The 25259-nt window shown below is 33.1% G+C and overlaps 1 protein-coding gene across 4 annotated transcripts in view; it reads right to left on the bottom strand.

Moving 5' to 3' along the window:
- Nucleotides 1-24938, bottom strand: part of WASHC3 (WASH complex subunit 3) — a 38476-nt gene extending 13538 nt beyond the window's left edge. The window contains exons 1-5 of one of the 4 annotated variants that reach the window (XM_006914546.2): nucleotides 24727-24938; nucleotides 24056-24154; nucleotides 16870-16935; nucleotides 14975-15082; nucleotides 11115-11225 (exon numbers count right to left, since the gene is read on the bottom strand). In XM_006914546.2, the coding sequence (XP_006914608.1) occupies nucleotides 11115-11225; nucleotides 14975-15082; nucleotides 16870-16935; nucleotides 24056-24154; nucleotides 24727-24777 (435 nt within the window). In that variant the 5' untranslated portion in view covers nucleotides 24778-24938. The remainder of the gene's footprint in view (nucleotides 1-11114; nucleotides 11226-14974; nucleotides 15083-16869; nucleotides 16936-24055; nucleotides 24155-24726) is intronic. The other 3 variants (XM_015591433.1, XM_025048805.1, XM_025048804.1) reach the window with 3 other exon arrangements.
- Between the last annotated feature and the right edge of the window lie 321 nt (nucleotides 24939-25259).

The raw sequence follows: 25259 nt of genomic DNA, 5'->3' as shown, positions 1-25259 counted from the left end.
CTGTACAGATTTAGAAAATCATAGATTCTGATATTAACTCTGATACTGTTGCCTCCAAGGGTCATTAATTTGAACCTAAATGGGCAAAAAAGCTCACAAGTTTTGACTGGTACTATTCACAGTGATTTCTATGGAGCTAACAGTAAATTATTCCTTTTCCAATGATTATCTAAAGAGATCAGATTCACAGGGAGAAAGTATTCCTCACTAACTGCACATCAGATATCTTTAATGATGAAGGAAGAAATCACATGACAAAATGAACGAGAATGATATGGGCCATGACCAGGGCCCCAGGAAGCTGGAAGGCAGTTACTAATACTTTACTCATAAAATAAATATATGTTAGCAGTTCCACTCATGCCTTTTAGGTATTAGAAGAAAGGTTAACCTAAATGCCTATCAAAAAAACCTTTAGAAAATTATTTCAAAAAGGGATCTACTGTTATGAGACTAAAAATATAGCTGCACCAATTTTTCTACATGATTGATTTTTCCACTAGATATTCTTTTAACATAAATATTACGAGTTAGAGATTTTGTAGCCCCTCAAGTATTTGTTGAGTTAAGAGTAATTTGGTGCTGTAGAAAACCCATTTTCCTCCATTATAATGCAAAAACAATATCTAAAATTTAAAGACTTGCTTTGATAAGCGAATTAATGCTATAATATCATTGTGAATACTTCTGCTACATTATAACTTTGCTATACCTCATTTCACTCGAATGATATTTGTTGTTGATAATATGTATTAATTATAATTTCCTAAATCTAATTATACATTTACTTTCTAGGAATAAAAACTTTAAAGGACTTTTTATAGTAAATCATTTTGGAATTCACTACTTGAATTAAAGTATAATAAGTTTGGATGGTCTCTAATTCAATTTCTGGAAAAACTATTCAAGAGGATTTAAAGAAATATCTCCAAATATAGCAATAAAATACATAACAAATAGAATTCTTAGTAATTAATTATAAAGATAATTTTACTGAATGAAACCACTGAATATTCACTTTTGAACTAATTTTTCAATAGTGTTAATGTGTTTGAACTGTTGTATTATGAATTTCTCATTCAATGACCATTGGTACCCATTTAAAGAGAGATGGCCATAATTAGGCATTCTATGTGGCTACAGAACAACAATGAAGGGCCCTGAATCTGATATTAATGTGTCATCAGCATGTGGTCTAACTAACTTAACAAAAATCATTTGTGAATTTTAGCTAGGAAAAGAATAAGAAAAGTTGGGATGCTTATCATACTATGAAAAACTCTGGTAAGTTGAAACTTAGGTCTAGAGATTTTTTTTAATTGTAGTATTAAGATAAATACATAGTGATGGAAGGAGATTTGACATTGGGTGGTAAACACACAATGCAATACACATGACGTATTATTGAATTGTACACTTGAAACCTATATAAATTTTATTAATCAATGTCACTTCTATAAATTTAATGAAAAATAAAATAAAATAAAATGGAAAATCTGAAAAAAACCATAAATACAAAAGGTATAGCTATTTTCAGGTAGAGGAATATATAATTTTCATTCATTTGTCCCAATAAAACATTTTGAAATCAATTTTATTTCCTTGTAAAATATAATTAACATAGTAGCATTGTCTCCAAATTGTAAAATAATCCTTTCCAAAAAATTAACTTACAAATGAGATATGTTGTTGCATCTTACATTGCTGTAATCTATTCAAGGCACATTATCTTCCACACCAGGAGTGTCCAGCCCATTATGACTGCTTACATTATCTAAGATCTTTGTCCAAATAAAGTACTAAAATATCTTCCTCAAGTTAATGGTCTCTAAAAGCTCTAAGGCATTTCTTTCCCACCTGAGGTGAGTCCACGTCCTTATGACAGCTCATGCTCCTCTGGTCTTTACTTTTTCTTCCATTAATAAACCAGTCTTAGACAAACAAATTTATAGTTAGGGTGAGAATCACAATATTTCTAAAAAGAATAAATGTAAGTAAGTAACTCCTTAATTTACACCACACATTTTAGCAAGTATAAAAACTGTCACTGTTAGTGTATGTCATCAAATGCTTCCTTATGAATCTTAATAGTAATGTTCCTTTTTTCACAACTTCTCAGACCTAAACTCCTTGTTTAAAGGGGTTGGAATGAGAGATATGAAGTTAAAAGTTAAAAATATTTTTCTGCTAAATGTCCCTGTCTTTGTTGGTTCCCATTTTATATATCATTTAAAGGAAATTCCTATGAAATATAAAACTACCTTAAGCTCATCCTCTCTAAAAGGTCCCTTCCCTGTGTTTGCTTGCTTGCTTATATTCTTTCTTTTTCTTTTGTGGGGAGAGGCCTACAGAGGTCTGGTGTTATAGAGAATTTATGGCAGATGAAGAAAAATATCATTGGCATCTAGCAAAATAACCTGAAACAAAGAATTACATGTCTTGACTGTTTCAGATAAGCTGTCCTATACATTATGTCAATCATTTTAATTATGAATCCAATGACATAAGATTATGATATATTCTTCAAACATACTTTCATACTTAAGAAAAACTCATTTGACAAATTTAGCACCCTAAATTAACCATCTTATCAATTATTTTTAAAAGATTGTTTTGCATTCTTAATTTTCTTATGTTTCACTTACCCCACCTTTTAAAATTATTTTTAATTATTTGACATATTATTTAAAAACAAAGAATTCAAGTGTACAGTAGCAAAATATCCTTCTACAACTCTCATGGAGACAATCTGTATACACCAGCTTGTTGGTATGGGACAATTCTTCAACTACGATTGAGAATGAGGTTCACAGTTCAAAATATATTTTTCCAAAAACTATAAGCACCGCAAATAAAAAGTTATGGTTAATAACTAGTTCCTGGAAACAAATTATTCACAAATCAACACTTTCATGGTTAACTGAATGCCACCTGAGGATAACTATAATGAAAAATATGAGATATCAGTATCAAAATATTCTGAGCTTTATGATTACGGCAACAGTGATATTAGAGAATATATGAGGAACAGACAGGAATCAAGGCAGGTGCATACAATATTACCAAATGGATAGTGACAACCATTTAACGTAGTGGTACCTGCCCACTACATGTCTTTCTTTCAAAGAAATTTAAAACTGAATTTAGCAATATTACCGTTTTCTGCTCTCTAACAAACACATATAAGAAAAATAAAATAGAAAAGAATAAACAAAAGGGCAAATGTGTCATTTAAAAGCAATACTTCTCACTGTTAAATGTGCACACAGTATGACTGGTTCTGAGCTCCCTAACTTTGAAGGCAACTTGGGAAGGGTTCAGGAGGCAGTCAGAATATTGACAAATCGCAGTCTGCAAAACTGGCACAATAATTCCTCACACCTGGTTTCCTAAGACGCTAGTTCACTGACTTTAACAGAGAATAAGTAATTTTGGTAGTTCTTTGCCAAAAATACAACAAAAAGCTAGTTGTTTGTAGGTTCCCTTTTCAATTTTCAAAGTTGGCTAAATTATGCAATTAATTAAACAAATTAAATGTTCATTTGCATCTTTATCTACAGTCATGTGTGTGAGAAATCAATCATTGTTCATGCAGTTTTTATCTTCAATGCACAGCATGAGGTGAAAACACCACAAAAAGTTGTCTCCCCCTAAACATTTATGTACTCAAAAAATACTGATCTTGATATTGATTAGTCTTAGGTATTATAAAAGAAACGAAACACACATTAATATTATAATACCTACAGAGTTAAACAAATATAATGAAAGAAGAAATAGCATATAGTTGTTAAACTAAATCCACAGCAGTGTTTTGCACAGCTCTGGGCATATACAAAGCACTTTTGATTACACTGTTGATCACTGATAATGAACTTACCCCGGAGCTCTCTAGACAATGGAAAGTCACACTGGGGTCATATCCCAAACAAGGTTTTAAACCCTATAATTACTCTTACAAAAACTACACCATATCTAAAGAGTACTCTACTTCACGCTTGATTAGTCTCACAAGGGCCAGGGTACATAACTTCTTGATGAACATCTTTAATAATCAGTTGGAGACCCTTCATCCTTAGGTAATGGAAGTCATATTTCCCCAGGCGAACATCCACTACTGGCAACAGATGCATCAGAACCACCAGAACCAAGGAGATTATTCAATTCACATTTTAAGTCGGCCAAAGAAAATAGAGCTTTAAAAAAGCCTAAGTGTCCGAAGAGACTGTTTTGGCAAATATGGTTTCGAAAAATACAAGTCATTAGGTTCTTAATGTAGAAGTCGGACTTTCCCAATGCACAATTTATTACTGGCAAAGAATTCACCAAGCTCTGCCAGTAAAAGAGGGAGAATTGTTGGAAAAGTGATCTATGTACACAATTCCAGTTAAGTTATAAAAGCAATATGTAATTTAGTAAAGGCTTGTGCTGCACTATTATGACAACAAACATTAAATCAGAATCAATTATCTGCCACATTTGGAACACGACAGTATTACTCACTGAAAAATCTTGTGTAAAACTTACTTGAAAAGGAAAAAGAAAATCAGAAAATGCCAGCAGGTGTTCCAGGAAAATTAATTAATAATGAGAACCAAATCTGGGGATCAATTAAATAGATCATAAATCTAAAGAGAATGTTAGATCTCATTTTATGCATGAGGAAACTGAGGCCTTAAGAGATGACATGACCTAAACATGGTCACACAGGGCTGCACTGACAAAGCTAACTATATCATGTTGTATCCCAGAAGTACAGAGTAAAGACTTGGGTGGACTCTTAGGCATTCCAATGTCCCACATAAACAACTACTTCTGGAACTGTAATCATTCTTATATTTGACAAAGGGTAGTAATCCAGGAGTGACAGAAAAAGGTATGGGATGAAAAAATGAGGTACCCCTTATGTCTCTATGAAATGGTACCTGTGACATTTGAAAAATTCTGCTGGTTTATGTTCAAAGGAGTTTATATTAATTAAGCAGTTTTAACTACCTAGGTTCTAAAATAGTGTGTAGGTATGTGACAAGTAAGGGAAAGCAAAATAAAAGCAATACATTCCAGGAGATGGGTAGGACCCACAAAAGAGAAGACTTCACGGCAGCTCAGGAAGAAAGCCAAAAGGACTGTAATTCACTGATATTTAAGAAGCCTGAAAAGTTTTTAAAATCTATATTTGTAATTTGTAGGACTTCCTGTGTCTCCCTACCCGAAGTGAGTGATTACTACATGGACTGTCAGCAAATTCAAGTTTTTATACTAGCAAAGAGGCTATACTAGCAAAATGGCTTGAGAAACATTTGTCTACTCTCTGGAAAAGGATAAACAGCTTAAGTGGAATTATAAGTATAAGATTCTGGTTATGGAACAACAACTCATTTTTAAATAATAAAAATATAAAGGCAATTGAAAATGAAAGAAATCCTATTATTGTCCTTAGGAGGTAAGAAGGCTTCTGGCACTGTTAATACCCTTTAGAGGGTATAGAAATATTATTTGGAGGATCTTAAGAATAGATTTTTATATTCTTGGTATAAATACAGTGATTTTTTTCCCAGAAAGATAGGTTTTTTGGAGACCATGCTATCTTCTCTTTTATTAATTCCTTATAGAGAATATAAGTTTCTAAAATTCAGCTTTGGTAACATGTATTAATGTGTACAATGGGTGATAAACAACTCAAGACCATATCAATAGGCAAAGTACAACTATTTTGATTAATTATGCTGATATTGGTCTTTCTCTACATTAATAACTAAAACTAAATTTTGAATAGTGGGTAAGCTAGAGAAAAATTAGCCCCCTCCGAGGTCAGAAAAAATTGGGCATTTTAATAAAAATCTACATCTTGTTGGGAAAGTGAAACACTTTCCAGTATTGATAAGGCAATTTGCAATGAAGCCTGGTGCTAGGTTCTTCCTTACAGAAAGTGGTCAGATTAGTTTTTCTTTCTGTCTATATCCCTTTGAACCTTGTTTGTTCTCAGTCACATTCAAGGAACTGAACCACCTTAGCAGAATAAACAACTGATTAGAAAACTAACACAGAAAACGGGAAGGCATTTCACCATGCAGGAGAATATATTTATAAAGCTACCTAGATTCTTCCCATGTCAATGGCAGAAATTGAAGGATTCAATGGTAGATTGTAATGGGTGTCTAATGACTTTCTGTGAGGCATTTTCTAAAGCAAGGTGGTACTGTCGTCTGTTCTAGTTATAGTTCTGTAAAGATATGGATATAGAAAACACTAGCTATGCAGGTGGTGCTTGAAGAACAGTATTTTCAGCACTGGTTTATTGCATTAGAATGATTATACTCCTGGAAAAGTGCTAAATAGCTCAGAAGAACCAAAAGATTATGCTTAGCAAGACCTATAAGTATGATCAAGGAGCTCTGAACTGAAATCAGAGGGTAAAAAAATCCTAGGGCAGAAGTTCTAAATAGACATTTTTCTAAGGAAGATATACAGATGGCCAACAGGCATATGAAAAGATGTTCAACATCAGTAAGTATTGGTGAAATGCAAATCAAAACTGCAATGCAATATCACCTCACACCTGTTAGAATAGCTATTAACAAAAAGACAGGAAGTAAGGGTTGGAGAGAACGTGGAGAAAAGGAAACTGTTGTGCACTGTTGGTGAGACCGCAAATTGGTGCAGCTACTAAGGAAAACAGCATGGAGCTTCTTCGAAAAATTAAGACTAGAACTACCATATGATCCAGCAATTCCTCTTCTGGGTATTTATCCAAAGAATATAAAAACACTAATTTGAAAAACACCCCTTTGTTCATTGAGCATTATTTGCAGCCTAAGTATCCATCAATGGATGAATGGATAAAGATGATGTGGTATAGATATATATAATGGAAAACTACTAAGCCATATGAAATATTGCCATATGCTACAACTTAGATGGATTGAGGGTATTATACTAAGTGAAATAAATCAGACAGAAAAGGACAAAAGCCATATGATTTTTATACGTGGAATATAAAACAAAAAAGTAACATGAACAAAACAAAATAAACGCATAGATACAGATAATAGAAACGTGGTACCAGAGGGCAAAGGGGATGGGGGAGGAGTGATAAAGGATATATGGTAAGAGATGGAAACTAGACTTTTGGTGGTGAGCATGCAATAGAGTATACAGATATTGAATTGTAATGTTGTACACTTGAAATTTATATGATGTTATTAACTAATGTTACCTCAATAAAAAATAAAATTTTAAAATCCTCAATTAAAACTGCAAGGCTATGAATAATAGTAATATGATGGGGAAAAAAAGAACAGTGGAAGAACTAGCAGGTAATTATTAAGAGGAGAGATATAAAGAAATAGAAAACAAATCCAATAGCCTAAAAAAAAAGTGTGTGTGTGTGTGTGTGTGTGTGTGTGTGTAGAGCAAACCTGAAATTTCAAAATAAGTAAATCTCAGAGACCACTAACACTTAGTGGGATGAAATTAATGGGACATGGCATTTGAAAGGCATGTATTACAATGTTTTACAATGGAAGGAGAAAGATAGCTGTAAATGAACACATACACATGAGCATGGAAATTCTTAAACATGAGATAAAGGAACCCCTAAGTGAGACTAATAAAAGGCAATAGTGGTATTATCAAGTAGAGCATACTTTTTGGCCACTTGACCAGATGGAAGATTTAGATGAAGTTTTCTGAAACATGTTGCAAATAAGAACAAGGATAAAATACAGACGTGATATACTGGCAGCTTAATTTTGCTCAACTCAGAGCATCTCATAAATTCCTATATGTTGAAAATTTTATCCTTCAACAGGTAAAGGAAGCACTGAGAGGAACTGATTTTACTATTTCATACTTCATTTGAACAAAAACACAAAACTGAATGATAGTGTAGAAGTGACAGGAACTCTGGTAGTGACCATGCCCAGGAAAAACAATCCTGGGCATTGTCAAACAAGTAACCTACGGCTGTGGTTGGGTATTTGACAATCATTCCAGGAAAAACAATCCTGGCCATTGTCAAACAAGTAACCTACGGCTGTGGTTGGGCATTTGAGAAATGGTGGCTTTATAGAGGGCTTAAGAAAAGTAATGATTGGCAGATTCGTGTCAAATATGAGGCAGACCTCTACTTGGTCTATTCTTGGTTTGGTCTTAGAAAACATTTTAAATCAGTGACATGAAGAAATGGGAGCATTTCTATACATTTCCAGGTGACACAAAGCTAGGAAGGAGAGTTAATATGCAGGATAAAATAGTCCATTCAACACATGCTGATTGAATACCTTTATGGACAAAATGTTAAAGTAAATACAAAGACGAATCAAGATACAGTTCTTCTTCCTGTCATAGTTTCCTTTTAATAGAGGAGATAAAAATATTTATAAATAATCATTCAACATGGTATAAGTTCCATTAAAATATAGATAAAGTGGTCAGATAGGTCAATGAAGGGAGATATTATTACTGAAGCTTTATGTGTTGGTGGGTTCAGAATCTGGGATGATTTTGTGGAAGTGTTCATAGGAACATGTCAGATGAGAAAAATTTGGACAAGCAGTAATCAAGAGAAGGGGAATCTAGATTCAGAGGTGGAAAAGCATGAAGCTTATATGGGGAAGGATTTGTGGTTTTGTATGAAGAATGGAATTCAGGAGAGGAGCAGTAGGAACAAAAGTTGGGTAATAAGATTCTGGGATACAGGTTGGCACAATAAACTAAAAACAATAAAAGTAAATTTAACTTGGATAAACTTGCAGTTTCAGGATGGCAGTGTAAAGATGTTACTGCCCTCTTTCTTCTTGAAAACTACCCCAAATAATAAGGCACAAAGAAATAGAACACAAACTCCAATTTTAATGACTAAGAGGCATATATGAACAACAGTAACATGGAAATTCAAAGCAGTTAAAAGAATAATTGATGACTTAGCATAGCAGAGGAAGGCCAAGTCCATGTGCCTGAGGAGAGAGATACCACAAAGAAGCAGTACTTCCAGAACTCTGGAAATGTTGAGGAATTAGAAATATCCGTACCAAAAAGGCAGAGGGGAGGTAAAAGACACATATCAGGAAAATTGGGCTAAAAACAGAAAAAATCTGAGAAGAAACTGAACCCCTACTCATACTCAGTAATACTAAGTGAAAAGAATGGGCTGAAGCTGAGTTCCAAGTACTGCCAGAGAATGGTTTTTGTTTTTAATAAAATGAATAATTATTTATTCTATCTTAAATATTTCTAAATAAAACTTTTAAAATTATGTTATAATATAGGTTGAAATATTTTTAAAAAGTTCTTAATCAGAATGGCTTTTTGGGAAATACATATGCTCTAGCTCCAAGCCCCAACTCCAGAGATTATAATTTAATAGGGTAGGGACCAGGAACTTGCATTTTAACAAAGTTTCTCAGTCTAAAAACCACCGAGCTAGTGTAAAAAAAAAAAAAAAAAATCTATCACCAAAACCTATCAAAAGGTAAAACGGCATAGAGAAAATACAGGCATTTTCATTCATAGATAAATACTATGTGCCAGGTATTACTCTAGGAACTGGGAATGGTTCAGTACATAAAAAATTCCCTATCTTCATGGAGTTTATATTCTAGTAGTGGGAGTGACACAAGATAAGTATGTGAGATATATAGTATTTTACATTTTAATGGAAGGTTACATGAAAAAAAATATAGCAGGTAAGGGGTAAAAGGAATGGGGTCAGAGAGAAATTAACATGAGTAAAGATTTAAAGGAAGTAAAGGAGTTCACCATGAAAATATCTGGAAAAAAAAATGTTTCAGGGAGAGAGAATAGCAGATGCAAAGGCCTCGAGAGAGGAGACTGCCCATGTATTTATTCCAAGGACATCTAAGCGGCCAGTGGAGCTAGATGTCCTTGGAATAAGTTATCAAAGATTTCAGAGCATTCTTATAGAAATCATCAAGTAGATTTTCCCATTTCATATTTTATATACGTTAAGCAAGAAAACACTAAAAAAAAAGCCTTCCAGAGTTACTCTGAACTTTTCCTATTTTGTCTGAAAGAGTCAAACATACTGTTTTTAACAGTCCATATTTTACACTTAGCTTAAGCCTTCCTGGGTTCTAGCTTAAAAAATGTATTTAATACGATTCACATTTAAAGTAATTCTGCTTTATTCTTTTAACTGAAGAACTTCATATATCCTCATTACAAAGTCTGGTTCATTTTTTTCTGAAGACTAGAGCCCAGGGTATTGAATGTCAACAAAGAATTCTGAAAGTGACAAATCCACCTTTGATAGCTAGGAAAAGCGAATGTACTTTCTTCTCCCCACTGTCACCACTGTAGCTTCTAAATGAGCCAATCTACTCTTTCTGGTTGACAAAAAGTATTTGTTTTTAAATTACTTGGTGATAAATAATGCCATGGACAGCAAAATAAAAATGTTCACCTTCAGTAGTAGTACTCTTTCTGCCTGATAATGGTACAAAAACATTAATTTTTAATTAACAAAAATGGACAGATAGCTCCTTCAACCACTGCAATAGGACTTTCCACAGGAATGAAACGAAATGAGCTTCTGCTATTACAGACAACTGCAGATATTTTTGGCATCATACCATGTAATGATTTCTTAGAAAAATATAAATTCTGAAATCACATAATAAATTAAAAGCATTACCTTACATGACCAATAGACTTATGTCTTTTCTATGAACCGAATCATCGAGAGATGAAATTCAGAGTAAAAATACACACAAAAATTTTTTGTGCTAGCATATGAAAATTAAGCTAAAGCCATATGATTTATCAAATGAATAGTCCACTTTCATTTCTCTATTGATACATCCAAGATTTGCAATGATAACTTCATGTAAAGCAAAAATATTTACACAAATCTATATCAAACTATGTTAATCTGGACTGTGAGATCAATTTTAATTAGAAAGATTTGACTTTTGGTTACTTTTTTTTTTTTTAACCAGGGCATTAATTAAACATAGGAAAGAAGTAAGAGAGTAGAAAACTTGGTCACTCGGTTTAGCAGTGGTTCTCAGGTTGAAAAAAATAACAATGAAACCTCCAGGGCTAAGAACTTCAAATGAGGCTGCTAGACGAGAAGACAGACCAAATTAGCTTACCACTTGAATCATTTTGAGATATCTGGCATATCTTGGATCCTTGGCTACAGTTAAGATATTTTCTGCTGTTACTTCACTTTCCTGTGGTCCAGAGTCTTGTAAACTGTTCTGCTGTAGAGAGTATTGCGTGTAAATCTTTAGACAATTCACAAAAGGGGTCCATCATGTTACTTAAAAGGGATGTTTCTTTTTATAATTCTAAAGCAATCGATATCTGAAAAAAACCGTATTTCTAAATTTAAATACCAATAATTTAATTATGGGATACATGTTTCCAAATACTTACAAATATTTAAATCTGATTTCAGAGGAAGCTATACTTAGTATGAACACTATATTGTTCCTTGAAAAATGCAAATATATTCATGGTATTAAAAATATTAGAATTCTGCTTTACTTGTCCCCAGAGTGCTGTTATAAAACATGAATTATAAGTTGGACATATTATTTTAATAAAACTTTTAATAAACTAATAAAATTATTTGACTTGTCAATTGTTCAAATCTAATGGACAGTGAATTGATTTTCTAGGTATCTATCATCTACACAATTGAATTCTTCATTTATTTAATCTTTTCTAAGTGGATATGTCTATTCTAACATCTTAGAAAGCAATATTTAGAGAATTTGTGGGAAAAAAACCTATTTCTCATAGTCATAATTATCTGATTTTATATATTTCAGCTGCTGATGGAACTATTAATGGTAAAATTTTCCACAGAGTGGTTAAGATTAAATACTACTTATAGTAAAGAATACTGGGAATGGTCTTTTAGGTAAAAATGCTGTTATAATACAGGCAGATCTCACAGTACTGTGTAAACTCAAATTTGTCCATACTGCAACACTGCCCTCACTTAAGTACAAAGCTAGGACCATCTCTCTATACAGGTCTTGATTTTTCTATCAACCTGAACATTTAAAATAAGTTTACTTTTGTGAATTCTCATTATCTGTACATTAGCATTAATAGGAATTTTCTTAACAGAATGAAATCAATTTTATGTCTACATAGCTATGATGAAATATAGATAAATTAAGAAATATCTTTAAATATTCACAGTTTTATAAATATTAATGTGAATTATATATTAAGGTTGTTTTCTCAGATAATTCAAATATAAATTAAACCTGTTAAAAACTCGAGTAAATAAAACATCAAAAATCCTTTAGGTTTCTACTACTGTTACGTGACACTGTTAAGTGTACCAAAGTGTGTGTATGTATGTGTGTGTGTGCGCATTCATCTGTAAAATATGTAAATACAAAAAGTTCAAAACACTTAATAAAAACTTCAAACAAGACCCAAGTTATGTTTTTAAAAAAATTATAGACAATAAACTCATATACAAGTACAACAGGCTAAATGATAATCATGTACAGGCCGACTGGATCTCAAAACTCAGCCGTTAACTTTTGCCTAATAATTGAGACCTCAACAAGGTTTAATTATGTCAGGTCTCATACCTTTGCTATTTGAATGACCAAATAAATCCTCTGTCACATCTCTCAACTGCCCTTCATTTTATCCTCAAATTAACCTCAATCTGTACAATTGTGTGTTCTATTGTGAGTAATGATAAAATCTGAACCATGAAATTAAAGTTGCAGAAAAATCAGTATGCAAACTTGGATCTTTGACTTATATATAGTGATTTTAATGAATGGATGATTTTTAAAAAGTGCATGATTATCCTTTATCTAAGTGAGTTGACTGTAATGCAAATGACAATTATGTGTTAAGCAATACTTAAGTCCATTTGAAAATATTTTACAAAAAAATATACCAGTTAATAACAATAGAGAAGAAATAAGTTGATTTGAATATTAAGAACATGCTAAACAGTTATTAAGCCAATCAACACACAACTTTACCAATTTTTAAACTCAGGAAGCCAACAGAACTTCATAAATACTCCGAATGAATTAATACACAATTTTAAAATAAAATTGCCAGATATATCAGGTTATTCTGAATTGCTAAAAATTTAGCCATGATTACTTGTAATCAATTTTTTGAGACCTTAAATAGGCAGGGGCAATACAACTGTATAAGTTTTAAAAGACATAGATGGAATTCATGACACCTGGAAAATTGATATTCAGAGTTACACAGATACCACTTAAATATTTATAGAAATATATGAGAGCTAGTATCTACCAAAGTATAACTACTAGGTAGAGTGGAAACTCTTAATATTTTTTACATGTCTTGTTTTAGAAAAAGAGTGGTCCACATTTAATTGAAAGAACTTTGCAAAGTTAAACTCCTCTACAGCAGCTGGATTTCCTCTTTATATTATATATATTCCAGTGGTTATTATAACAAAATTTCCTATATTAATTAAATGGATGTTAAATTTTCTAATATTTAATTATTAAGTAAATGGTCATCTAATTCATTCCACAAATATATACTATATCTGAATATATGGCTCCTCTCACAGTGCCTCACACCACATGTGCTCAGTATGTTCAATGAATTCAACACAGGTGCTCGAGACAGAGTAATGTAGCAGGTAAGAGCTAGGACTTTTGGCACAAGATTGCCTGGGTTAAAATTCCAGCTATTACACTTACTATTTGACCTTCAACGAGCTACTTAATCTCTGTGTACCTTATCTGGTACATCTGTAAGGTAGAATTGATAATACAATATTTACTTCAAAGGGTTGTTGTGAGGATTAAATGAGTTAATTTATGAAAAGCATTTTGACGTATGCCTGGTTCCTGGTGTAAGCACCCTTTACATGTTGGCCATTATTATCACGGTCAACACCATCATGATCTAAAAAATATCCCGTGCAAAGTGCCCCCAGGTCACATTCCATACAAATGTGAAGTCTATTTGGTTCAGTATTACTTGGTAGATCATCATTTTAGTGATTATTTTATCTTAAATTTTAATACCTCATTGAGATGCACTAGAGTTTATTCTTAAATGAAGAACTTTTATTTTTTGAAATAAAAAGTAAAATGAAATTTAAACTTATACAGAAAATAAATGGACATTAAGACATAAGAATCAAATGTAAAGTATGACTCTTACTAGGATGCTGAGCTGAACAAATCAAATCCCAAAACACATTTTAGACAATTGGTACCTCTTAGATCAGTATTTCTCAAATTTCAGGAGCCTACAAATCACCTAGGGATCTTGTTAAAATGTAAATTCTAACTCAGTTAAGTCTGGGTGGAACCTGAGATTTCTAAAGAACAACCCAGGTGATGTCCATGTTTCTGGCCCATGGAGCATACTTTGAGTAACAAGGGGTTAGATGACAAGGGAATTATTGTTAATTATATTGTGCATAACAATGGCATTGTGCTCATGCAAGAAAACAATAGAACTTTTCAGAAATGCTGAAGGATTATATAGGGGTGAAACAACATGATCCTGGGATTCACTTCAGTAAGTGACAAAAAAGAGATGAACTGCCACAGAATCTTAACTGGTAAATCTGGGTGATGGGTATTTGGACATTCATTGTACTATTCTATTTTTGTGTATGTTTGAAAGTTTTTGTAACAAAACATTTAAAAAGTACATTTCTTACAAAATCTTTAAAAAAATCTCCATAGTGAACTTGAAGAAAATAATTATATTCAAGATTTTTCATCGGCCTGCATAGGTCAATTTTATTTTTTATAGGCAAAGAAAATATTAACTTCAAGAAGCCCTTCAAAATAACAAAACAGCTAACTTTTTTTTCAAATTTCATTTTTTTGTAACTTAAGGCTTTAAAATGTCACTATTCAAAGTTTTACATTTTTATTTAACTTCTTCCTTCAAACCTGCTGCTTAGGTCTATCTGGTTCAACCAAGATCTGCTCATGTTTCTTGGAACTTATATACTTACCTGTGATCGCTCCGAAATTGTTTCAGAATGTGATTCATTTGTGATACTACTGACACTTACAGGAGATACTTCAAATGTGACATCATCTAGGCCTGGGATAGATGACAACTGAGAAAAGAAAATTAACATTGGTATATGAGGATAATATTATGTGCTAAACACTGTAAGTTTCTAAGTGTGTGTGTGTGTGTGTGTGTGTGGTTTAAATAGCTATCTTATATTTGTAAGTCTATAGAAACAGGTTTATAAAATCTCATCTTTGGTGATTGAAATTCTCTATGCCATAAACTATTTAAAAGAGAAAGGCATTCACAAATAATATATTTTTGAACAATTTCTCAAAAATCTAATTTAGCTTTAACTATTATTTATTCTCAGAATAAAATACTTTATTATTTTTAAAGTATTAAGGGATCTTAGTGTAAGGAATGAGAGCATAGGCTTTCAAGTCAAAGTGCCTAGGTGTAAGTCACAAGTCATGTGACCTCATATAAATTTCCATGGGCTTTAATTTTCTCATCTGTAGAGTGGAGATGAATAAAATTACCTCACAAAGATATTGTAAAAAGACTTTTACTAAACTTTGTAAAAAAAAATAAGTGCTTTGTAGCACATTTTAAGTTTCAATTATTTGAGAAATGACAAAAATCTTGTCATCACATTTTAATGTCTGATATAGCTCATTCTTTTTTTCTTTCTTTAAACGTTTATCACTGAATGTTATTAAAATACGTTATTTTTCATACACAAAAGATGGCGTGTTGTCAGTGGTTAAGCATTTCAGGTCGGAGTTGCAAGATCCATGCAAATCCTCTTTTCTGATTTCATCTTGATATTAATGATATACATTTGTCACACGTTGGGCTAATTTTAGAGACTGACTCTGTGACCATGTAATAATTAAAGTTAACTTGTCCATATGGTAACTTAACTTGTGACCTTAGACTCGTAACTCAAGAATTTCCCAAATATTAAAATAAGATACATAACCATAATAAAAAATAATGAAAAAAACCAATGGTAATAAGATCCGAAGCAGCGATACTCATTGAGAACTGCTGATGGACAATAGTACTCAGCACAGTGGTTATGGCCCAAATATTTTCAAGTGGGTATGGCTGGTAGGAGAGTATCTTGAATATGTTCAAGGACAGGTATCCTAAATTTTCCAAACTAGGGAAATGTTCTGAGAGAAGTGAAGTGGCTGAAGTCTCAAGAAGATGTAGAAAGTAAACTTAGATATTCTGATCTTCATGCTAAAGGTATTCGTCATTTTACTTCCTCATAAATATTTTTTCAGATCAATTTTTTTGATAAAAGGACAAAGTCACAAAAATATACTAGTGTCTCCATTACTTTATAAACAAGAAAAATACATAAAATCTGCAAGCTTTCAAACCAAAACACCCTTCTATTTGTGCTAGTTATCTTTTGTAATTTCTGACATCAAAATTGGTATTCTTCTTTAGCATTTAACATATTTGCAAATGGAAAATAGCTGATATTTTCTACAAATTTTGCTCTGGAGACATCTAAAGTTTTATATAATTTACTGTGTCATCAAATGATTACTATTAAGATAACTGAAAATTTTCCATCAAATGAAGTAAACTATATAACAGCTCAATGTGTCAACATGTTACTCACATTATGCTTTTGACTAGTATAATAAAAGAAATCTCAATCCATGTGTACATTTAAACAGACTCAGTTAATGGTTCATAATGAATATCATTTCCTTTGCAATTATAATGAATTAAAAAACAAATAAAAAACACTGTACCAACTCAAGATACAGAAGCTAAATTTAATTCATTCCCAAATATAAAGTATAACTGAAAAAGGTGATAAATGTCTAGCAAAGTTTATACTATAAATTATTCAGAAATACAAACCTTGGCATCTAAAATATTGAGAGTCGTTTCAATTTGTTGGATACGAAGAGAAAGGTCTGCCAGTTTCTGGAAAAGATCAGAAACAAAAGAATAAAGTCTGATTAAAATAAACTCTTAACAAGGATAATGAAGGGCAGATTTGAAACTAAAACCTATGATTGAAGCATTTGTCATTTTCTAATATACTAATCTCTAATTTACATGAGTAGGAACAGGAACTCAAGGAGTCTATTATTTTCATTAGCATGTTTCACAGTTAATTTTATACAACTGTATTCACAGAAAAGATGAAGTTCCATTTTCAGCTTTATCAAATTCATTACCAGAGCCATAATCAATCACTGGGATCAGAATGTAAACTCCTCCCAGCACAGAGTTTTTGTTCACTGCTGTGCCCCAGTGCCCAGATTAGTAGATGACTCTTAACAGAAGCCTAACAATTATTTGTTGATGAATAAAGAAATTCTTCATAGAAAACTAGGATAAAAATTAGCCCAAGACATCCTGGAAAAGGATTTGCCTCTCTAAATTTCTTAAGCACATAAAGTATATACAATTGGTCCTAAATTCAGACTTCTCAAGTTTGGAAAGTAAAAGAAGATGAAATGAGAAGATGAGCAGTTCAAGTTGGAAAAAATTAAAACAAAGAAAAAAATTAGTTTAAAAAAATAACAAAAAGAATCAAGTTACCATCAAAATCCCAGATAAATCAGAACCAAGAGTTTATTGTGCTCTAGTTGCTCTGTACAATTAAATTTTATATATACACACACACACACAGACACATACACACACACACAGCCATATAGAAGTAACATCATACAATATGATCCACGAGAACATTTATTTAAAACGCCCTAATCCTAAACATTATCATCTTCAGTGACACAGTCCAAGAGCAGCTGAGCTGGCCAGTTTACTAGCTGGCAGACACACAGCGTTCTGACTGCTTTCTGGGATATTATCAAGATCCTGACTAACTCATGAGCAGATTTTTAACACCCTGAGAATGGTCATTTTGCCCACATTTACAGAGAAAAAACTGAAAGCAACCGCAGAGTAGTTACTGCTTCTTCACAAAACACTTATTTTTAAGATGAGTATCTTGAGATCTACAAAGATATAATTTAGAAATAAAACATAATCTAGTTTTAATGGCATTCAAAGCTAAGTTTGGGCTTCATTTCTAGGATTTGTTCACATAAGGCTTTTATGTAAATGTAAATACAGGTTCATAAAACACCATATGGATGAATTCCTCTCCAAATTATAGGTGTTTTCCTAAAAATCATGGAGATTAAATTTTGGCAAATCTAATCAGTCTTTCTGCTTACTAGTTGCAGAAATCCTACAGCAAATTAATTTGTAAAGTGAATGATAATTTCTAACTTATTTTAAAATGCATACATTGGTTTGATGAAAGTAAATGAACACATAACAGAAACAAAAAGACGAATAAAAATTAATCTTTATGTTTTAATATATTTTATGTAAATATATTTTTAAGCAATAATAATCATTGTAAACATTATGAACATTTACTTTACTATGCTACATTGTATATGCAACAAACCATTTGCAATCTCACACCTAATCTATCACATAGGAACTATTATTATGCCAATTTTAAAGATGAGAAAACTAAGTCTTCATACAAGTAAAATAATCTGAACTCAAACATTCCAACTCCAGACACTATTTTTAAAAGAATTTTACATTGTTTTGAAAGAGCTTTACATTGCTAAAACATGATAGACTCTGAGTGATGCTATATCAATGTAGATTGTAACAAATCAATTTTAACAAACATACCATGCTGGTGGTAGGTGCTGACAGAGGGGAAGAGTGTGAGCATGGGGGGTGAGGGGCAGGGAATATACTGGAACTCTGCTTTCTGCTCGGTTTTGCTATGAATCTAAAACTGCTCTAAAAAATAAAATTTATTAATTAAAAAAATAGATGGAAAATTCCCAAATATTTCATAGACAGAATTTTTGTTATTCAAAGTTAATAAATAATCAATTCTTTTTTCACTAAGATGCTACTATGCTAAACACTGGAAATCAAATTTTTCTGATCAAATTTCCTAAAACAGATGCTGTTTATCTGGAATTATTTAAAAATGATATTAAATTTTTTTCAGGGTTAGATCATAAAACTAAATCTTCCTTCATTGGGTGCTCAGTGATTCATACAAGATAAGCTAAGGACTGAAATGCAAGTCTTAGTAAAGGAATAAGGACAAAAATGTTTATTTGGAAAATTACTTGTTGATAAGGAAGATTAAAGAGGCTTGGACATAAAAAGTTATACAGTTGGCCCTCCACATCCGCGGGTCTGTATTCTTGGATTCGACCAACTGCAGATCAAAAACATTAAGGAAATAAAAAGTTATGTTGTTGCTGATGTATACTATGTAGTTGGGCCTACAAAGGTTATATCTCTACTAAACATGTGCAGACCTTATTTTTCTTGTTATTGTTCCCTAAATAATACAGTATAGCAACTAATTACATGGCATTTAAATTGCATTAGGTATTATATAAGTAATCTAGAGATGATATAAAGTATACAGGAGAATGTATGGAGGTTATATACAAACACTATACCATAAAAACTGAACAAAACAAAACAAACCCAAAACAAACTTATAGAGGGGATGGAGGACAGAGAGTGCGAAATTGGTAAAGAGAGTCAATTATATGAAGACGAACAGAAACCAGTTTTGGTGGTGAGCACGATGTAGTACAGATGATGTCTAATTATATATGTTGTACGCTTAAAACTTATGCAATTTTGTAAACTAATGTTACTTCAATAAAAAAAATTAAAAAAAGATCTGTGATTTCTATTAGTGAGAGTCATAGGTCCTACTGTGACTTTTGTTCACTAAATTTAAAGAAAATGTGAAATTTAAGTTAGAGGTAAATAAAAATATAGTTCTTTTCCCATTTAAGTTCATGTATCCCAAGTTTAAAACCACTATGTAAATGATTTTCTCAAAATCTGATCGATGAAGTCTTTTCTTCCTGACTAGGGAAGATCTTTGTTGTAGACAAATCGTGTTGTTATATTATTCACGAAGGTATTATCCATCATCTCTAGAGCCAGTTTTTGAGAGTCTAAAATATTATAAATGTTAACTGGATTATACAATTTAATGCTTTAATAAGGGCATATTACTATATCGCAATTTTGAGTTTTTTTGAAGTATGTAATTGGTTTCTTTTGTGACCCCACACATTTTATAATTTTAAAAACATTACTTTTGTTTCATTAGACTGCCAAAGGGTATGTGGCACAATTAAGAATCTCTGCTTTATAAAGATAATCTGGCAGGATAAATGTTTCTGAGTCTGTTCCCATGTAATTATACCTATAACATACAGAAATATATACTTTTTAGAAAGCCATTGTCACTTGACAAAATACATCTGGTTTCATTTATGGGCTGCTGAAGTTTATTTCTAAGATGTTTATGTCTTCTGAATTTTCCTTCTTTGCTTCATTCCAAAGCAAATTTCTAACCTTAGCTCTACTAACATTTTGGGCTGGACAATTCTTTGTTGTGAACGGCTGTCTGGTACACTAAAGGATGCTTAGCAGAATCTCTGACCTCTATCCACTAAATGCCACTAGTACTTCCCAGTTGTGACAATTAAAAACATTTCTAGACATTGTCAAATGTCTACTGGTTGAGAACCACTCCTCTAAAGTGTAGATGACTATGGATAGAAGTAACAGGATCAATGACAGTAACTGTGTCCACCTCTGAAAGTCTTCACAGAGAGGAAATGGAAAGGTAACAGATTCCCATGCATTCAGCCATCTTTTTATCTTTATAAGGATTTAAAGCAAACCTGAAATATATTGGTTTGGGACAATAGGGGAATTTACAAGCTACCTGAAGTTTGTAAGGTAAGCTGAAAACTTCTTGATTTATCACCTATTTATGCCTAAGGCAGTGCATTTTATTAAAGTGGAAAAGAAGAAGAAAGTAAGAAATATGGAGTGATTAGTTAAACATGGAAACAAAAATACTGTGGTTTTTCAGGTTTGTAAAATATCCAGTTTGCATATCCAGTTCTTTAAAAGAGAAACAGTATTTAAAAATAATAGATCTCGTGGTATATAGCAATGGATTGTACGGGTCCTAGAAGCCAGAAAGGGAAGTAATCACTGGTTTTACAAAGCTTCATCTGACACTTAAGCCCAGCAGTTGTAAAAGTTGTAAAAGCAGTTGTAAAAGTTGCATCAGTAAATAGGGTTTTAGGCAAAATATTATTTGGTTGAAGGTTAAGTCCAATGGTGGGCTTAAAATTGGATGTAGAAGAAAAGCACTGTATGTAAAGTTTTTTAGATTTCAACATTGTTGCCTGTACTTAAGATTTTACAAAAAAGGAACATTTTAGAATATTTAAAAAATGATTAATAACCAAGTACTTTAGGTATGTTACAAGTCTGTGTCAAAATAACACAACTGACTCCCTTATTTATAGAGTACCTTTGACTTTAAAACTCAACATAAGGTTAAATTTCTGCTCAGTTTTACCTACCATATGCATAGAACTTGCAATTGAACGCCTCCTCCATCCCCGCTCCCAATATAAATTTGCAGTCCCAAAAGACCACTACAAGATTTTGCTGATTAGGGCCAGAATAGAAATGCTTACTGGGATTTGTGAAGGAAGAGTACAGATGACCCTAAGTAAATGATTCAACTACTTTCCTTTCTTTGTCTTCTAATTTCTCTCCTACCCTAGTTCTAGTCATTACAAGAGTTACAAAGTAGCTTGGTATCCAAAAAATTTTTTAAAAGTTCTTCACTTTTCTCTTTATTAGAGAACTCTAAAACAAGTATTAGGGATAAAGAGAGCCCCAGCAATTTTTTTCAAATTTAATTCCGGTTTCAGTTTAGCTGTGACTGAAGTTGTTACAGTTTGGGTTTATTCAAACCAGATTATATAAAAAACAAAAAACAAAAAAACCCAGGTATCCCTCACCCATCCCAGTTCACTTCCAGTTCAAAAAATAACAGCTGAGGTTCATTTTTTTTTGTTGAGAAACAGTCATTTTTGTTCTTGTTTAAGGCTTTAACAAAACAAGGACTATAGACCTAATAGGTGCTATTCACAAATTATAACCCATTTCAAAAATCTTAACTTGGGAGAAAAATAGCACTTTATGTTTGAATACATGTTATATCCATGGACTTTATCATATCAAGAAGATATTATATCAAATGAACATGGCATAGCAGAGAATATAAATCTAAAAAATAAATTTAGAAATAGCTAGACACTGTAGTCTCACTTGAGAATGATGTAAACATGCCTTATTCAGATCAGAAGATGCACTATAACAGAATAGTGAGACGCATTTGTTTTTTACAGTTAATAGACCAGAGTTAGGCAAGTCAGAGCAGCTACTGCAGCTATAAATACTATGCACTCAAATATATGTTGAATGACTGAATAAATGACTAAGCAAATGATTTAAACCTCTCTACATCTTGGTTTTGTATTTCTAAAAGGCAGATAACTGGACCTCTCCCAAACAGCTCGGCTGTGATGATTAAATGTAAAGCACTTAGTACAATGCCTAGCACAGAATACACATAGAATAAATATTAGTTTTTGTCATCACACCAAGCAAACAGTCTACAAATATATCCAAACTGCTGAAATATGAATTGTAAAAAATGAGTTACGGTCAATCTACATTATCATCCATTAAGGAGAAAAAGGCAATAAACTACATTTAAATGTCATGAGTTTTTGGTTAACAAACTTATCTCTAGAATTAGAGGAAGAACTAGGGAAAAGTGAGTGACAGAGTTAAAACAGTTGAGGGGAAGCTGAGAAAGGAACAGAAGGGAAGAAAAGAATGACTCATGAGGCTTTGATAATTCATAAGCAATCAATAAACAAGAGGCGATTATTGTATTTGATCTCATCTTGTCCCAGTAAATACCACTCACTCCACAGGCAGTGAAAACTATTAGGAACTACAAAGGTGAGGGGCTATCCTTGGCCAAGAGCAGCTCAGTCAAGTTGCTTTCACAGGTGTGTTTGCTGGTTGTTTATTTCTTAATCTGGTAATGAGGTTTATGGAGATGGAGTATCTGCTCCTCTCTGTAACAATCCTGGAAAAGTCTCTCTCCAGATACTTCTCCAACCTATCCTGATATAAAAAGTGAAGGACTAAATCCTTGGCTTACTTGGTTTTTAGTCAGTCAATTCTATACCCATTTAGAGACGTGGCAATACAAGATAAAACTCTTGGAGCGAGCACCTGGACTCTCAGCCTATTAGATAAAATACATTGAACTGAGTCTCTTTATCGTCATTTCACTTCCTTTTGTCTTAGTGAAAAGAAAGATTTTGATAACTGGACAAAAACAGCAGCTGGAACCTACAAGTAAAAAGTTTTCCTGTCTCCATGAATTTTTTAATAATAAAACATCTAACAAAAACTCTGCTTGCTAAGACTATAGCTTATATTAAATACAAGATAGAATAAACTGAATACTATTTATCTAATTGGCTCACCTGTGAATTATCTAATTTTACACCTTTCTCCTTTCTGAAACCAAATTTCAACTCATGTTTCCCTTTTTCTCTCCATTCTCTTTTCGACCTTATTTATTTTTTTTAAAGACAGGGATCTTTGGATCTGGCATCTAATCCTTAATTGGGTACTTATTCTTCATTTCACAAGTCACTTGCAGAATGTATTTTTATTTTCATAATGGTATTTGGTGCCAAAGTTATGTATCTAGGCTACCTTCTTACCCAGTTTTTGGATCAAGGAATGTAACATAATAATTTTAATATAAACAGAAACAATGTATACTCAAAAATGTAAATCTTTGGGGTAAGAGAAACAGCCAACTCCAAAATAATGTTTTCAATTGTAAAATTCTGGAATTCCTTCTGTTTTCTTTAATTCAAATGAGCCTTACTGAGCGATTTCACAAAGGCCTCTAGAAAACTAATTCAGCAGAGGTAGGGTGCAGGATTGATGGTAATAGAATTAAAGAGGATTTAAAGTATTTTAACATAATAATTGGGTGATGAGTCATGGTATGGGATAGTAGACTGTAATTCTTGTTTTATTCATTCGCTGTCTTCAAAAGTGCAACGTGATTTTTAGGCTACTCATTAAACCAGTATCACAGACCTACCTCCTCACAAACTGTAGAAAAGCGGTTGAGGAACTGTACAGTGTGCACCACAAACTGGTTTAGAAATGCCACCGTTCTTTTCTGTTGAATAGCTGGCACCTGTTTTATGTAAATAAAAAAAAATATGATTCGAACTGGAGGAACGTACACTGTGCAATCTCTTTGAGAATAATGACAGGGTGTTTTGCTGTGTGATAGGAGTCCCGTGAAGTACTGCGAATAGTCATTAACTTGTTTTCCTAAACCGCGGGGGTGGGGTGTCCGAAGACCACAAAGGCTGCGGAAAAGTTTGAGAATGGGCTTTGGATTCACGAGTATGAACTTACTAGTAAAGACAACACACATAAACACACTAAAACACTTGGGGCCGAATAAAATCGATACGGTTAGAGGTCGCAATCGACCCATGTCGCGAGTGAGTCACCGTTGAGCACGCAGATTCGTAACACGGGAAGCGAAGGCTGGGAGAGGTACACTATCCCCTTAAACAGCTCGGGAGGGACCCCTTTTCAAGATGAACTGTGAGACTCTCCCTCCCGAAGCCGGCAGAAGAGAAGCCCGGTGTCAAGTACAGGGTTAGCATCGAGAGATGGGGATCTCCCTGAGAATCGGGCGTCCCTTCCCCATCCTCCTCCCAGGTCGCCGGAAGTTCAACTCCTTCTTTTACAAACCTTGGTCAGGTCTATGCCTGACCCCATGAGAGGAAGCCCGTCCTCATCCATCTCCTCAGAGGGCGGGGGACCCAAGAGGTCACCCACAAACCCCTCCCCGACGTGGCCCGCCCAACCCGGTAATAGTGTTTAAACAAGACCCCCCAAGTCCCCGCCTCCGGGGTCCTTCCCGCCGGAAGGAATATTCTACGCTCGCCAATCACGTGGCGGCTCTCAAAGAGCACGCCCCTCGCATGGCATTCTGGGATTGGTAGTTCTAGGTCCGGTGACGTCAGACGCAGGGGCGCAAGGTGGAGGGAACCGTGGCTGCAGTTCAAGTAGTAAAATCTTAAAAGCGGAGCAAAAAAGAAAAGTAAAAAATTGCCTCTGTTTAAGGTTATCCCTGTTTAGTGCTGTCTGTTCTGTAGATAGCTAGGTCATTCGTTAATCATGTCTGTGTGTGTATAATTTTTTTTAATGCTATTAAATACCAGATACTCTGCTATACATTGCAGGGAATGCAAAATTGATTCAGAGTAAGCCTGCTGTCCTTA

The sequence above is a fragment of the Pteropus alecto genome, unplaced genomic scaffold (genome assembly GCF_000325575.1).
Source record: "Pteropus alecto unplaced genomic scaffold, ASM32557v1 scaffold94, whole genome shotgun sequence".
In the NCBI taxonomy this organism is placed as follows: Eukaryota; Metazoa; Chordata; class Mammalia; order Chiroptera; family Pteropodidae; genus Pteropus; species Pteropus alecto.
Note: the sequence above shows the minus strand (reverse complement) of the source record. Positions and strands in the feature narration are given on the sequence as shown.